This window comes from Anomaloglossus baeobatrachus, chromosome 7 (genome assembly GCF_048569485.1).
Source record: "Anomaloglossus baeobatrachus isolate aAnoBae1 chromosome 7, aAnoBae1.hap1, whole genome shotgun sequence".
Lineage (NCBI taxonomy): Eukaryota > Metazoa > Chordata > Amphibia > Anura > Aromobatidae > Anomaloglossus > Anomaloglossus baeobatrachus.
In genome coordinates, this window is record NC_134359.1 from 122,749,726 (window position 1) to 122,767,413 (window position 17,688).

At 44.3% G+C, this 17,688-nt stretch overlaps 1 protein-coding gene across 3 annotated transcripts in view; it reads right to left on the bottom strand.

Annotated features, from left to right (window-relative positions):
- Positions 1-17,688, bottom strand: part of RAPH1 (Ras association (RalGDS/AF-6) and pleckstrin homology domains 1) — a 221,798-nt gene that overhangs the window by 98,103 nt on the left and 106,007 nt on the right. For all 3 annotated transcript variants that reach the window (XM_075317684.1, XM_075317685.1, XM_075317686.1), the window contains exons 2-3: positions 2,007-2,126; positions 181-286 (exon numbers count right to left, since the gene is read on the bottom strand). In XM_075317684.1, coding sequence (XP_075173799.1) covers positions 181-286; positions 2,007-2,126 — 226 coding nt within the window. The remainder of the gene's footprint in view (positions 1-180; positions 287-2,006; positions 2,127-17,688) is intronic.

A 17,688-nucleotide genomic window follows, 5' to 3' on the forward strand; every position in this document is an offset into this window, starting at 1 on the left:
GTTCCATCTCCATGGCAACATCTCACAAAAAACAGAATTTTAATAATGTCCTACAAACATATCAATGGCATGCAAAGGACAAAGTGACACTTTGACATGGGAGGAAGGGAGTACCCCACCATGTTTTTAGCAATCTGCATTATAGCCCTTAGACACACATTGCTGACAAGGACCTCTTACCATTTATGTTGTACATAGAAAACCTATATGAGAAGTTGGCGAGATTAGTCTCCTGGCGCAGAGGGGATCTCTTCACTGGTTCTTCTGGCTTCTCCGTATCCAGACTCTAAGCACATAAAAAGTAACACAATTATATCAGATCAAGGTTTGATAGTATATAAATTCTACCCAAGAGCTCAGAACAATATCGTAAACCTAAAACCACCTGTAAGACATCTACTTGTGATTGTAAACCCACATTGTGCCATGGGGCGGTGGTAATAATCCACTGCATAGTGTCTACACTGTGATAGCTACGAAATGCTCCACCGGGGAATAGTCATCTTAACAATCAATATGCTTTGTGAGAAAAATAGTGTAAATATCATATCAATGAGTTTAAATAGGTTAGTAATTCATTCTGTGACCTGAACAACAGCAATTCATCAAGATAGCCATGTCCAAACAACCTGTGAGGGCTGCAAATGTCTCGTGGCCACAAAATCCCGGCAAACAAGTACAGGAGCCTTGAGGTGGGAGGGTTTTAAGGGGAGGTCCAGGTAGAGTGATTGACGACCCATCTATAGAGTAGATCGTCAATAGATTGGTGGGGATTTCACATACGGCACTCCCAAAACTGGCTTTAAATTTGCTCCGGCGGGGGGTTAATGTAAACATATAGAACAGCTCTGCTGAGCACAGCTCCATTCAGAGCGTAGTAGCTGCTGCTGGGCGCTGCGGCACTGATCCTAATAGAAGCTATTTAATAGAAGCTGTGCTGTAGAAGCTGGCAATAGCTGGCAGCGGCTACTGCAATTTGTATGGCGTTGCCCTCAGCATCTCTGTGAACAGTATTTACATCTGGCCGCTGCAAATCACAGCTGATCGTGGGGTGCCAGGTGTTGCACCCACACCATCTGCTATAGGTAACCTGTCCTAAGGCTAAGTCATCAATAGCTATGCCCAGACAACATTAATACGCCAACCGGTATTGAGTAGTTCCCAAACAAATGTGGGCACTACCTGTTTATATAGTGTCCATGGGATAGATAGGGGACTTCAACCTGCGATCATCTGATTATTTATATACACTGCAATCCTGTATAGGCAATCACAGTCTTCAAATGGAGCATTGTCATGGCAGCACGGGGGACATCGGCAGACCCCTAGATGCCAAATGAAGCCATCAGCGCCCTGAGACTGTGTAGCAGAGGGAGTGACGGGCACGTGGAAGAGTACGCCCACTTGGACGTATGCAGTAAGTGCTGTCATCAGAGGTGGATAGTGGTAATTTAAAATGTTAAAAGCAATGGGCGGCGCTCAGCTCCACTTGCAATTGTTAGCAGCAGATGATGGCGGAACAACACAGCCATCATCAGCTGAGAAAACATGCGGGCCCAGCTCCTGAGCCTGCATCAAAGACAGAGAAGAGACACGAGAAACCAGTATGTGCAACGTCAGGAAGGGGTTAAAGGTGATAATCACCTGAACAGTCATTGCTCAGTGTAAACATATCTGATTGCATATTTCTTTCTGACATATCAACGATATAATTTCATTTCTTCAAATCCTCTCATGGAACCAATGGGAGGAGAAAAATGAATGATTGAAAGAATTGCATTTATGTACAAAGAGCTCACGAAACACATGTAAACAGGGTCAGACCAGCTTGTTATAGCACAGATTATTGCTTATTATAGGCAATCTATGGCTGTAACCGCTGGCCATAGACTGGAAGTAGTCACTGTCTAAAAGTGATAAGAAAAAAAACCTGAGAATATTTTAAATAAACAAATTGAAAACAAATAAAAATAGAATAAAATAAAGTCATTCATTGAGTGTTTTACCTGCGTCAGCTTGTCCAGCTCCCCCAGCCAGGCTCCAAACATCTTATCCAGGTCCTGGTCCTCTTTATCGCTGTCCTCTTCTGCTCCATGATCAATCTCCTCATCTGATAACTGTTCCATCTGGAAGAGGAAATAACATTTTATGACATACAGAATAAATCGCCTAAGGTCAGCATTCTTTTCCAGAGCAACATATCAAATGGCCTCTCAGTACATGATTTATTCATGCAGATTCCCTGATCAGGACCATTGATGGCCTGGGATACCTAGGTAGCCCACTATGGAAACGGTTCTGATAGACCACATGTAAACGATATAGAGCCTGTGCACACTATTCATGTCATTGCAAACTTTGCTGCTGTGATCACACACATACAACATGGAATTAACAGAATTAAAAAGAAATTTGAGCATCAATACCGCCTCATAGTGATTGGCTCTGAACTCTGATGATCCACTATGTCGGAGCATGGAAGATCCTTTTGTGGCAAGTCCAACCCTGCTCAGACCCATAAAGTGAAGCTGCCTGCTAGATACCGAAAAAAACAAGGATAAAAAGTGGAAAAACGTCCGTGCTGCTGTGCCAATAAAGAGTTAATTCCAAAGAAGAGCAATTCAGGGGGGTTTATTCTACACGTTTCGGAGATAACCCCTCTCCTTCATCAGGAAATCCAAACTTTGTTTTACTAGATACTCGCTGAGAGATGTGCGCTCTAATGACTGAACAACATGGAGTTTACCTCTCCAATCTTGTTTGGACTTTTTTGGCTGTAAAGTGCAATCTAATGTGTTTTACAGTCTTTAATCCTCCGCCCTCCAATGAAATAACACGCATGTTTGCCTGAGCATGGGAATGTGGAAATTAGAAGTGATAATCCTTGGCTACATACGGGTATTTGACTGCCAAATGATCAGCGCCAGTTTTCTGGGTTGAACATGAATATTATGTCAATAGAGCAAGAAGAGATAAGTGGCTGCCAGAGACATCTGATTCTGCTCATCTCCAGGATAATAAAATAATTAGGATGGAAAAGAAGGGTCTTTAATTTCCTCCGATGATAACCCTCTGCCAGGCCTCACACCCATTGATGAAGCATCTACTCCTACTGGCATGAAAAGATGAACACCCAGCTCCCTAGCAAAAGGAAAAAATAATTGCCAGAGCTTAGGTTGAACTGGATGGCTCCACATGATGGGAACGTCGCCCAAGAGCAATAACATGGAGCAAGACGAAGTATACAGCGTTATTGTGCTCCAAGTGTGCGCTGCTAAGATTCTCCACCGCACATCCCCATTTCCTGTTATTGTGGTTTCCGCTGCAGGCCTCCTAAACCCCATAGATAACACAGACTATGACCTACAAATCTCTCTGTAAACTCTACAGCTAAAGGAAAGAAAAACCACAGAACAAACTAAGGCAGTTTCATTGGCTTTTTACCTCTCTCTGGCACATTTATTTTCTAGCATTTTGTATTTGGAGAACGGACAACCCTACGATTGTGAGCTATGGGGTGTACGGCAAATGAAGGGGACTGTCAGTGTGTTACATGTGTTCTGCGCCCATAGACCACTCTATAAAGTGCACATTTACATGGTCATCGAAAATGAAAAACATTTTGTTTATTAAACAAATCTGCAGTTAAAACCTGAGAACAATGCTATGGGTAACACGACGCCCCCAACAAAGGAGGCAGACTTCAGTCCAAATGACTAAAAGAGGGAAGGAAAGAACAAACAAAATCATAGAGCCCCTGCAAAACTCCCCCCCGCTGTGCCAGCAAGACTGATGACTACACCACAGGCACAGGGCTCCATTGATTTGGTATTTTTAACTTTAGCGGAATGCTGATAAAGCAAAAGTATGATACAGTCACTTCCTAGGGCGAGTATGCACAGACACTGCACATTACAGCAAGGTATGGACGGGATTTAATATCTTCTGATATCTAGCTTTCTATACAACAGCATAATATGCAAAGCCACCCATAGGCATTTACCAAGAGGCCAGGGAAAAGAAAACCGAATACACCTATTCCAGCAGTGCTGGATACAACGTTATTTGTATGGGGGCCTCTGCACTGCCCCCTAACAGATCACATTTATAGAAGCATCAGATCCCCAGTCCCGCAAGCTTGCTGCCTCGTGGTAACTATTGACTCTGCTCTCTCTTTTAAGCCACATATTGAAGCCCTTTCCACCTCTTGCCGACTTTAAGTCAAAAATATTTCCGGATTCAAACATTCCTTAACCAAGATTATGCAAAACAGTGCCCTCATCAGTGTATGCCCTCATCATCTCCCACCTCAACTACAGCAACCTCCTGCTCTATGGTCTCCCCTCTAACACTATTGCATAACTCTAATCTATCCTAAACTCTGCTGACGAACTAATCCACCACTCCCCCTGCTATTCCCCAGCCTCGCCAAACTACCAATCCCTTCACTGGCTTCCCACTGCCCAAAGACTGCAGTTCAAAACCCTAATCATGACCTACAAAGACATCCACAACCTGACTCCTCCCTACATCTGTGACCTAGTCTCCCGGTACCTACCTGCACGCAACCTCAGATCCTCACAAGATCTCCTTTTTTACTCCCCTCTTAGCAGTTCTTCCCACAATCGCATATAAGATTTCTCCCGTGCCTCCCCCATACTCTGGAACTCTCTACCCAAACATATCAGATTATTGCCTTCCATGGAAATCTTCAAAAGGAACCTGAAGACCCACTTCTTCCGACAAGCTACAACCTGCAGTAACCTTCAGTCTACTGTACCACCACACGACCATCTCTATCCTCACCTACTGTACCCTCACCCATCCCCTGTAGACCGAGCCCTCGCGGGCAGGGACCTCTGTCCTCCTGTACCAGTCTGTGCCTTGTATTGTTCATGATTATTGCACTTGTTTTTATTATGTATACCCCTTTTCACATGTAAAGCACCATGGAATAAATGGCGCTATATTAATACTATATACGCCACTGAGGTCTGGTAGTGGCATACTCCACTCTATTAGGAACACATACATATTTGGCCAAACAGTGTGCTTGGGTATGTGAAAGGGGGTGGGGGTGTTGGGAGAAAAATGATCAAAAAAGCATTCAGTGGAAACTGCCATTGGTCTTCCTTGAAGCAGCCACTAGAACATTTGCATGACATGCAGTGACATTTTTTCTACAGTCTCATCGGTTTAGCTTTCTTTAGATGAGAAATGGCTGGACTATTAATGGTGGATTCTGTAGGTAAGAAAATACAAAGACCACACAAGGCATCATCGGCATCTACTAATCTGGAGTTATTGCGCTGAGTGCACACCTTTAAGCACCTGTGCTATATAGTCTGCTACTGACGGCAGACCTTCCTACAGTCAGTATGAAGAGCATTCACCTGGGATAACATGATCTGCTCCAGTGGAGATGCTGTAATACACGTACAGTGGAACCCTTACAATTACTCCAGAAAATGAAGTATTTCTACCACAAAAATTATTGCAATTACACATTTTGTCATACACATTTATTTCCCTTGTGTGTATTGGAACACCACAAAAAAAAAAAAAAACCAGGAAAACAGGCAAAATAGACAGCATTTCACACAAAACACCAAGAATGGGCTGGACAAAATTGTTAGTTAACTTTGTTTCAAGTATGTGATGCTCGTTGAAACTCACCTGTGGCAAGTAACATGTGTGGGCAATATGAAAATCACACCCGACACCAGATAAAAAGGGGAGAAGCTGACTCAATCTTTGCCTTGTGTGTCTGTGTGCTACACTAACCATGGAGAACAGATAGAAGAGAACTGTCTGAGGACTTGTAACCTTGAGATTGTTGATATTTTTCAACAATTTTGGTTCTCAAGTCCATCTCCAGAGATCTCGATGTTACTTTGCCTACAGTGTACATAGTCATAACATGCCTAAGCATTTCAGAGTGCAACTGTCTCTTTACTTGTTATAATGTATCTTATTTCAGTATGTACGGTACTTGTTCACACTCGCGTTGTTAGGATGTGCAATCAGTCTTTTTACTTAGACATTGGTGACATTTAAGTCACTGATCTCTTTACCAAAATATTCCTTTTAAAACTATAAAATAGCTGGGTTGTTTCTCTTGTCAGACTCTCAACTGAAAATCATTGAATATATTAAAAGGGACTCTGCCAGGAGGTTTGTGCCATTTAATCTAAAAGCAGGATAATGTAAGAGTAGAGACCATGATTCCAGGGATGTGTCACTTATGCTGTAGTTTCAATACAATCATTATTTTATCAGGAGGAGATTATGACTACAGGACTAGGTCTCATGTGCGGAGCTGCCAGGCTCATATGAGTAACCCCTCCCCCATCACTGATTGGCGGCTTGCTGACAACACAGTGTATGTACACAGGAAGCTGCCAATATGGCGTGTCAGGGGTTCTAAGCAGCGCAGAAGTCTATGTTTTTCCATCTATAAAAGAAAAAGCAAGGATTCTGTCAAAACTGCAGCCGGCAGTCCAGTAAGTGATAAATCCCTGGAATCAGGCTCTCTGCCCCTACATTTATTTACCTCCAACTACATCATACGGCTCTCATTATTATAAGTAAATGAAATCTGTACACATCTGCTTTTGCTATGGAATCTTATCTTGATCATACTAGTATTGCATGTGTGTTGCCTGTTGCGGAGAGTCACCCGATAATAGCAGATCTCGGCACGAACTCGTCTATACTTTATCTCTTGTCGCAGGTTTTATGCCCGATGTCAGGCTCATTGTAGATGACTGTAACCTTTTAATGCAAGAAAACAGCTGTTTCCTCTATTACCAAATAATCCACAGTGAAAAAGAGCAGGAACCGTCATTCCCTAATCCTCCCTATACCTTACAACAATGTGCAGCTTGTCACAGGCACTTGACATTTCACAGAATCCCATCCATCAGCTTTATGCATTTTCCTTATTACTGGTTATTCCCCATGTAAGGACATGCACTATAGTAAATGTCACAGCATAGGCGCTGCTAAGCATTGCTGACAAGTGATGTCTTCCCATCATCATGGCGTGCTGCAATGTACCAGGCCATGCATAACAGAGCCGCTCATATTAGACCCATAAGCCATAGACGAGGCATGACGTGATCCGCGCGGATACTGCTCACATCAGGCCCATAGGACTATGCTCACCCCGATCTGTGCCAGAAAAAGCATATAGACTTAACAGACACATGGTGAGCTTTCCATGACGTAGCCATTATACTCATGCATCATCCACAGCCTATAATGACACCTGTAACAGAAATGCCATAAAAACCTATTGGACTGACGGTCTACTATGTTATTTTATACCTTTTTGTGGTATATCGATTTATTTCAGACAGAAGCCATAGAGTCCTACGGACACATTTAGCTCATACATCAGCGTTCCAAGATAAATATCTAAATGAGAATAGATGTTCTTGAACCCCTATAAAATGGGTACAAGACAAGAAAAAAAACAAAACATTACAGGCATAGGATGTAGAGATGCCCTTTTCAGAGATACTATCATTCTGTTTAACGGCAGCGCAGTGTCAAATATTAGGGTCCAAAAACAAAAATGGGCATACAATAGGCAATATAAGGCTATGTGCGCACGTTGCGTACTAGCCCTGCAGAAATTTCTGCAGCGATCTGAAGAGCACATGTGCGCTTTAGATCGCTGCAGAAATGTCCGTAGTGAGCGCCGATTCCATGCGCTCTGCCTGCAGCTCCTGCCATAGACAGAGCAGGAGCTGCCGGCAAAGCGCAGGAAAGAAGTGACATGTCACTTCTTTTTGCGCAGCGCTTCGGCAGTAGCCGAAGCGCTGCGCTCTTAGACACCACGTGCGCACGGCCCCTGCACAGTCTCCATAGACTGTGCAGGGGCCGCAGGACGCATGCAGTTACGCTGCGCTACAAAGCGCAGCGTAACTGCATGTTTTTACGCAACGTGCGCACATAGCCTTATGCTGCTTTTTCTGCAGTGTAAGGCCCCTTCACACGTACGTGTCTCCAGTACGTGTGGTGTCAGTCTTCACGCATACTGAAGACATTGACGTGCATACTCGTTGAAATAGGTGTTTATTTTCATACGGTTGGTGTCTGTGTGTGATCCACATGGGACATGTCCATTTTTTAGCATCAGAGGCCAATACAAGTGTATGGGTTCATGAATAACACCTAAAGCACATGGATCACATCCATGCGACGTCTGGGTGCAGTGTGTGTGACACGGGCCAGAATTAAATGCGTTCAAGAAATTAACAAATTTGTATGTGTCATAGATGTGCAAAGATGCTAAATACATTTTACAGCTATTAACCAATTCAAATAATTAAAAAAAAAACAAAAACGAAAATGTGGGGTCTCTCCATTTTTGATAACCAGTAAAGGTAAAGCAGACAGCTAAGGGCTGGTATTATCAGGCTGGGAAGGGCCATGGTTATTTGGCCTTTCCCAGGTTAAAAATTCCAGCCTGCAGCCGCCCTGGAAGTGGAGCATCACATTAGAATTCTTCGGTGCGGTGGCCATTGGTGTAATGGTAGTTGGGAGTTTATGTAAGCCGTGTCGTGTCAGTGGTGACGAAAAGCTTTAATAAAGTAGAACTTTACAGTATTTATTTAGAAGGTGGCCATCCACACCAACATAACATCAGTAGGTCTCAAAACAGTAAAATGGCTTTAGAACTCTATGGAGAACACTATGGACCTTATAACACCACATCCGCCAAACTGCAAGACTCCCACATGGCGGATTCTCCTCGTACGACGCTGGTCCCTGTATCTATTGTTTGCAGCTCTAAGCGGCTTGTGCCATTAATTCGGGAACAGTCACCTGGCCTCAGCTATTGGCTGCAGTGTTGTCGATGTGATGTCAGCACTGAAGACAATAAGACGCTGGATTGGTGAACACTCAGCACTGGACCTGGGGAGGGCGAGTAATGCACCTTTTTTTCATATATTTTATTTAAACAAAATGCAGCAGAGGAGTGAAGGTTTTCTGAAACTGGAAAACCCCATTCCGTTAGTCATACAATGGGATTATTGTGCTTTACGCCTCACATGCTGCAGCAATAAACTGCCATGGAGAGAGTTCACAAAACATTCCCTAATGTGTTTTGGCTCTTGCAGATTTTTGGGAAGAACAGATCCATCGAGACGAGTTTCCTGGGTGCTCTGCCAGAGAAATAAAGCACCTAATTGTTTTATTAAGAAGCCTAATGCAGTCTGACTGTGTAATGCAGGGTAGTAAAATGGCTAAGAATGCCGCTGTCCTCGGGTTTCTAAAACTTGCTTCAGACAGGACTATAAATCCTGGCCACTTACTACAGAGAATCCCACTACAACATAATACGCTCAGTGCCCCAGCAGGGGAAATGGATGCCCTGCTACAGAAGACATCCTACAAGAGAACGTGTCAGGGGATTAGGAAAGGCCATTAAGGAAACTGGATTATTCCTAAATGTTTGTCATTTACGAGCCATTACCCAGATTTCTGTGCCATATTGATCACTTTGTTGGGAGGCCATTCTGCAGACCGTGGACACTTATAGAATGGATTTGACACTGACACAAATCACCATAGAAGACATCACCGTGTAACAGGAATAGCAAAGCCTCCTCCGGCCCAATATAACCTGGTGACCTGAAGAAAGAATCTGTGTCCCCGGGGCGTCAGTCTCTGGAAATACCGTCTTTACTATGGTGGTATAATTAGATGTAGAAAGGGTCAGTTCCCTAAAAATACACTCATCTAATAACGAGTTACTGATGCCTTTATGTAGGTATTTTAGGATGGGGGCAAATGTTCTTCCAACTGACGAGAAGCCCAGAAACACCTGACCCCTTGATCACCACTTTATCTTGCATTTCTTATCAGAACGCGCTTTTAAGGCTAAAGACTAGAGTTTTGTGGTCTTTTAGACACCGTAGATATTAAAGGGAATCTGTTACCAGGTTTTTACCACCTAATCTGAGATGTAGAGACAGAGACCCCAATTGCAAAGATGTGTCACTTATTTGGCTGCTTGCTGTAGTTCGGAGATTAGGAGATAGGGCGGCACGGTGGTTCAGTGGTTAGCAGCGCTGGGGTCCTGGGTTCAAATCCCACCAAGGACAACATCTGCAAGGAGTTTGTATGTTCTCCCCGTGTTTGCGTGGGTTTCCTCTGGGTACTCCGGTTTCCTCCCACACTCCAAAAAAAATATACTCATAGGGAACCTATATTGTGAGGCCCAATGGGGACAGTGTTGCCATTGTATGTAAAGCACTGTGGAACTATACAAATGAATATTATATTATTATTATTATTATTATTATTATCATCACTAGAGGACTAGTAAATCTGCTTCCTTGTACTCCATATTCATGAGCTCTGTATAACACCCCAGATTGCCAACTTTCTGCCTATGCACTGCATACATAGAATGCTGCCAATTAGTGGTGTGGGCGGAGTTATACCGAGCTCAGAATTCCGAGCACTGGTAGATCTGAAGCAGATAAAACAGGGGTTTTATAAAAAATGCAGCAAAGTGACAATGCTGGAATCAGTTTCTCTGCCCCTACATCATGCCGCTCTCAGGTGGGGTAGTAAAAAGTTTACAACCCGATTCCTTTTAAAGCATTTTTTCAAGGCATTTAACAACAGTGCAATCTAAGAGCAGAAAGGAATATAACTTCTTCCATTCATCCACTTGTATGACCTGTAGTAAGGACACAACTATAGAAAAGTGCACAATCCACTCCCCTTAGGACAAGCTCACATGTGAAGGATTCCTTTCACAGAATGACCTCGAATACAGTAATTTGTGAAACAGACGGCACTGACAGAATACAGCATGTCATGAAGCACACGCAGGAGCGGATAACTACAATGAAATGGCAGAATCCAGTTTAGGAAAGGAAGTGATTTTGATCTTCCTGTATTTGGAGAGGCCATCGAGTCAAAACGCTTCCTGTTTCCATTCTCTTGGGAAAAGTCATCCATGGAATAAATGCGTGAGAAAATAACGAGAAGTAAAAAAAATGTGTTTTATATCATTCGGATTCTGTAATGTGCTGGAAATCTATATACATCTGTTGCACTGACTAGAACGTTTGTATATGAAAGCTGTGTGACAAATATATGAAACCTTGTATTTAAGGGGAACCTGAGCGGTGAAATGTGCAGCCTGAACCTCGGGCGACCCCAAACCACGGGCGACATTAACAGGCACTGCCTGTATGGATTTCAGCCAGATATGTTTGACTCAAATGCTGCAGCTCTTCAGAAAAAAAGAACATTTGTTAATAATTGCTGTAGATCAATGACTGATAGGTCTCTACTTACACACACACAGGGAGCGATCTGTCACTCCATTGGAGGGGGCGGGGATATGGCTTTCTGACTAGTCTCTTGTGTGGCTCAGGCCATGCCCGGCTTTTAAAGTATGTTTTTCCTCTGAAAAGCCGCATTGTTTCAAAGTCACACATATATGACTGGGCAGCATGTATCAGCTGTCAGGCTTCTTGTTAAAGGGAATCCATAAGGTTAACCACATACATGGGTATGAAGGTCTTTGAAATGTAAATAAATTGACACCTTTACATCCTTTATCTGTTGCTGCATTTCCTGAGTTGTTAGTGTTTTAAGTCATATGCAAACGAGGCACTGTTTCTGGGCATGATCGAGCCCTTCCTCTGCCTCCTAAAGGAGTTTTCCTGCCCAGCAACAGCCTCTTTAGGTTGACTGACAGTTGATTGATTTCCTTGACATTGGTGTTGGGAGGCAGAGGGGTTTGTTATGTGCTCTATCAGGATCAGAGCATTACCGCCTCATTTGTATCTGTATGAAAATGCTAATTAGTCGAAATGCAGCAACAGATCAAAGATATAAAGCTGTTGATTAATTTACATTTAAGAGGCCTGTATGCTGATATATGTAGTTGCGGTGAGGGGATTTTACTGACAATCTCCTTATAGAGAATGACAGTAGTAAGAACAAAGCACAGTTTTGACTACATTGATGGCCTCTTTTTATATGTACAATGGGAAAATCTTTAAAGTACAAGTACATGGGTTTATGGAAACCTAACAGTGGCCTCAGCCACAAACGTGAATTTTTTAGTCAGTAACAATGGAAACCTGTCAGGTTATAAATCCTGTATAATGTAAGAGTGTTCTGGTGTAGAGCATTAGAAGCTCTGTGTAAACCCGCCACTGATTGGCAGCTTGCAGTCTATGCACAGTATACACTGAAAGCCGCCTATCAGTGATGTGGATGAAGTTATACAGAGCTCAGTATTCAGAGGATTAAGAGATGCTGCAGTTTTGATAAAACCCGTTTTGTCTGCTGCAGAAGCAGCCTAGTAAGTGACATCACTGGAATCAGGGTCTCTGCCCCTACATCATGCTGCTCTCAGATGGGGCAGAAAAACCCCTGTTCACAGATTCCCTTTAATGCATCTGAGCCTAAATGATCGAGTGCTGAATGTATTCCATCCATGTCGCAGAACACAACTGGTATCTCAGTTACCCCCTAGTATGTGTTTTGACTTAAAATTGCAACAACATTTCTGGCATTTTCTATTCTCAGCTCTTGGTAAAAAAACCATCCCTGCTGCAAAAATAAATAAATAAAGCTTTCTGCTCCATTGTCTGTTGCCGTAGTAACCGCCAGGTCTCATTCTCTATATGGATTAACCCTGAAAAGTTGAGTGACTCAGGAAAGAAGGAAGAAAAAAAATCACTTTCAATAAAGGCCAGGACGTCAGATGTGGCTGCAACAGCAGCAGCATCACTTGTGACGTTGCCGTAGCGACAGGATGACCGGCCATGGTTTCTGCTTATCTGGAGCGGACTGTTCCATGAAGATGTAGGAAGCACAGGGTCCCTGTCTGACAGTTATGGTCATATTGCAGTCAAATAGACCATGCACCAAACTACCAGCAGACATGCCAAAAAAGTGTAACCACCTTTTTAATTTTTATTTCAGAAATCAATAGTACACATGAAAATAAGAAACTTTGTAAAAAATCTTAGAGAAATCTGCTTCTTTCTCTGCAGAATTGATCAGCCATTATCAATATTCTCAATTGTGAGGTAAAATCTTTATTCAGTGAAGAGTTTCCCATTACTGAGATAGGAGATAAGAGCTGCTACTGATGAGACTATGTAGATAGAAGAGTGAGGAGGGGCGGAGCTCTGCATCTAGCTCCTCCCTTCAGAGCGGCTGGCCTTCAGAGCTGAGGTAAGCGCCTCAGACATACTGTATATAAGCAGCTGGCCTTCAGAGCTGAGGTAAGCGCCTCAGACATACTGTATATAAGCGGCTGGCCTTCAGAGCTGAGGTACAAGTGACTCAGACATATATGAGCGGCTGGCCTTCAGAGCTGAGGTAAGCGCCTCAGACATGCTGTATATAAGCGGCTGGCCTTCAGAGCTGAAGTAAGCGCCTCAGACATGCTGTATATAAGCGGCTGGCCTTCAGAGCTGAGGTAAGCGCCTCAGACATACTGTATATAAGCGGCTGGCCTTCAGAGCTGAGGTACAAGTGACTCAGACATATATGAGCGGCTGGCCTTCAGAGCTGAGGTAAGCGCCTCAGACATACTGTATATAAGCGGCTGGCCTTCAGAGCTGAGGTAAGCGCCTCAGACATACTGTATATAAGCGGCTGGCCTTCAGAGCTGAGGTACAAGTGACTCAGACATATATGAGCAGCTGGCCTTCAGAGCTGAGGTAAGCGCCTCAGACATACTGTATATAAGCGGCTGGCCTTCAGAGCTGAGGTAAGTGCCTCAGACATACTGTATATAAGCGGCTGGCCTTCAGAGCTGAGGTACAAGTGACTCAGACATATATGAGCGGCTGGCCTTCAGAGCTGAGGTAAGCGCCTCAGACATGCTGTATATAAGCGGCTGGCCTTCAGAGCTGAAGTAAGCGCCTCAGACATGCTGTATATAAGCGGCTGGCCTTCAGAGCTGAGGTAAGCGCCTCAGACATACTGTATATAAGCGGCTGGCCTTCAGAGCTGAGGTACAAGTGACTCAGACATATATGAGCGGCTGGCCTTCAGAGCTGAGGTAAGCGCCTCAGACATACTGTATATAAGCGGCTGGCCTTCAGAGCTGAGGTAAGTGCCTCAGACATACTGTATATAAGCGGCTGGCCTTCAGAGCTGAGGTACAAGTGACTCAGACATATATGAGCGGCTGGCCTTCAGAGCTGAGGTAAGCGCCTCAGACATGCTGTATATAAGCGGCTGGCCTTCAGAGCTGAAGTAAGCGCCTCAGACATGCTGTATATAAGCAGCTGGCCTTCAGAGCTGAGGTAAGCGCCTCAGACATACTGTATATAAGCGGCTGGCCTTCAGAGCTGAGGTACAAGTGACTCAGACATATATGAGCAGCTGGCCTTCAGAGCTGAGGTAAGCGCCTCAGACATACTGTATATAAGCGGCTGGCCTTCAGAGCTGAGGTAAGTGCCTCAGACATACTGTATATAAGCGGCTGGCCTTCAGAGCTGAGGTACAAGTGACTCAGACATATATGAGCGGCTGGCCTTCAGAGCTGAGGTAAGCGCCTCAGACATACTGTATATAAGCGGCTGGCCTTCAGAGCTGAGGTACAAGTGACTCAGACATATATGAGCGGCTGGCCTTCAGAGCTGAGGTAAGCGCCTCAGACATACTGTATATAAGCGGCTGGCCTTCAGAGCTGAGGTACAAGTGACTCAGACATATATGACTGGCTGGCCTTCAGAGCTGAGGTAAGTGCCTCACAGACATATATGACTGGCTGGCCTTCAGAGCTGAGGTAAGCGCCTCACAGACATATATGACTGGCTGGCCTTCAGAGCTGAGGTAAGCGCCTCACAGACATAGGAGCGGCTGGCCTTCAGAGCTGAGGTAAGCGCCTCACAGACATATATGAGCGGCTGGCCTTCAGAGCTGAGGTAAGTGCCTCACAGACATACGAGCGGCTGGCCTTCAGAGCTGAGGTAAGCGCCTCACAGATATATATGACTGGCTGGCCTTCAGAGCTGAGGTAAGCGCCTCACAGACATATGAGCGGCTGGCCTTCAGAGCTGAGGTAAGCGCCTCACAGACATATATGAGCGGCTGGCCTTCAGAGCTGAGGTAAGCGCCTCACAGACATATATGAGCGGCTGGCCTTCAGAGCTGAGGTAAGCGCCTCACAGACATATATGAGCGGCTGGCCTTCAGAGCTGAGGTAAGCGCCTCACAGACATATGAGCGGCTGGCCTTCAGAGCTGAGGTAAGCGCCTCACAGACATATATGAGCGGCTGGCCTTCAGAGCTGAGGTAAGCGCCTCAGATGTATATAAAGCAGTTAGTTCTCAGGTCAGGAAATCTTCAGGTTGACAAAATGTTGCCATCCGACCACAGTGCGTCTCACAGCCATATGATCTCTGCCTCACTGCTATGGATATACTACCTCTGTTATTCTCATCATTCCTTTTCCTTGAGTTCTACAGTTAGAAAATTTTGCTTGAAGATCATGAAGCAAAAAATCACATTCAGTCCCCACATATCTGCATATTTACAATAACCAGTAACTGCTGCTAAATAACATCATTCTCTGGAGTTTTGTTGCCAAACGTAAGGTTATGGACCTCAAAGAATTCCTTTAGCACGAAACAAAAAAAATGTAAAAGAGAATAGGAAATGGTTTGCAGCTGTTTAAATGAACACAACTAGACGTTAATACAAGTCCTCATCCCAGATACACCTCTGGTGCGCACGGATTACTGGATCCTAAAAAGTGATAGGTTGCAACTTTAAGGTCAATTCATCAGTAGAGGTCATGGGCAGAAGTTAAGAAAACTTTTTCCTTTACTCCGTAATACAATGCAAATAAAATAATTACTTCATAATAGAAAAAACATACCACAGTAATTCTGCATACAAATCGATAGCAAAATTCTCAACATTGAAACCAAAAAGGTTAGCCAGAGAATGTCCTCAAAAGGGAAAACCGCTCCGGCAGCACTACTCACATAGACATTAAACAAAAGAGAATTATGTGGCGAGGACACACACATACACACATACACTGCCACCCTGGTATGTGCTCTCATCCTGCTATATACCTCATCCTGGTATATGGCCGCATCATGCTATATACCCCATCCTGGCATATGGCCGCATCCTGCTATATACCCCCATCCTGGCATATGGCCGCATCCTGCTATATACCCCCATCCTGGTATATGGCCGCATCCTGCTATATACCCCCATCCTGGTATATGGCTGCATCCTGTCCTGCTATATACCCCATCCTGGCATATTGCCGCATCCTGCTATATACCCCCATCCTGGTATGTGCTCCCATCCTGCTGTCTACGCCATCATCCTGCTCATATCCCCCCATCCTGCTCAAATACCCTTATCCTGCTCATATACCCCCATCCTGCTATATGTCCTGCATCCTGTGGCACACAAAAAAAAAAATAAACGTTTATACTCACTTTTCCTCGCACCACGCAGCATCGCTCCTCCTCCTGTCTGCAGGGGAACGGTGAGTATACTGATTCACTGCCCCCCGCGCTGATGATTATGCGTGGGGAGCAGTAAATACAGCCGCACATGATCACTCCAGGCTGTAGTTGCCAGGGGTGATCATGTGGCCAGCTGTTTAGTAAGCGCGCATCACCCACCCATCATCCCGCCCACCTGTCAGCGCCGGCTTCAGCGCTGAGAGATGGGCGGGAGGATGGGAGTGCATATGTAATGAGTGGGCCCACAAGGTCATGGCAGGCGCTGCTGCAGCCTGCTCGTGCCCCCGATGACCCGCTCCACCGCAGCACCCTAATTCCCCGCAGCCCTACATTCAGACTATAAGACGCACCCCCCCACTTTCCCCCAACATTTGGGGGGGAAAAAGTGTGTCTTATAGTCCGAAAAATACGGTATATGTGCAAGTCATAGAAAAAATTTTTTTATTGAAAAACCACAATAGAGGACAATATTAAAAACGGATAAAACATCACCATAAAGAATTATCAGGGGGATATAATATTACAATCATATTGACAGAACAGATTCCCAGAGAGGATTGTCAAATAATACAAAATACCCAAAATACAGGAGGTAATCGATTGCTATAAACTAATAATGTAGGGGTATCGGGGTGAAAAATTACAAAAAAAAACCTCTGGAAATAGCTGCCATAATTTTGAACAATAATTCCAGGAGAGGGATTAATATCGAATTCTGCACACACCAATTCCCAAAATAATGGGGGTTGGACAAAAGTGCAAATATTAGACCCAGGTAAGAAATTTTACCACAATGGTGGTCATGGTGTATGATGAATTAGGGATAACCTAGTAAATGGACAGTTTATTACCTTAGGAAAAGTGGTGCAGAGAGCGTAAAAAGTCAATTCCCTCAGCCTGGAAACCCCCAGATAGGAACCTGGACTTCATCGACGCGCGTTTCGCACGGTGAGGCTGCTTTTTCAAGATGGAGAGGTGCCTAGAGATGTGAAACTGCAAATGTTGCTCTACTGATCCATATGGCAGGGGATTATTTTCTGCTATATGCATAAATACAGCAACATTTGCAGCTTCACAAAATTATTCGGTCAGCAGTAGGCAACAAGCTCAACTCTATACTGCCATTATAGATTAGAGTTGAGCTCTGCTAGAACCAGCTAATGATGTAAAACCACACCGGTCACTATAT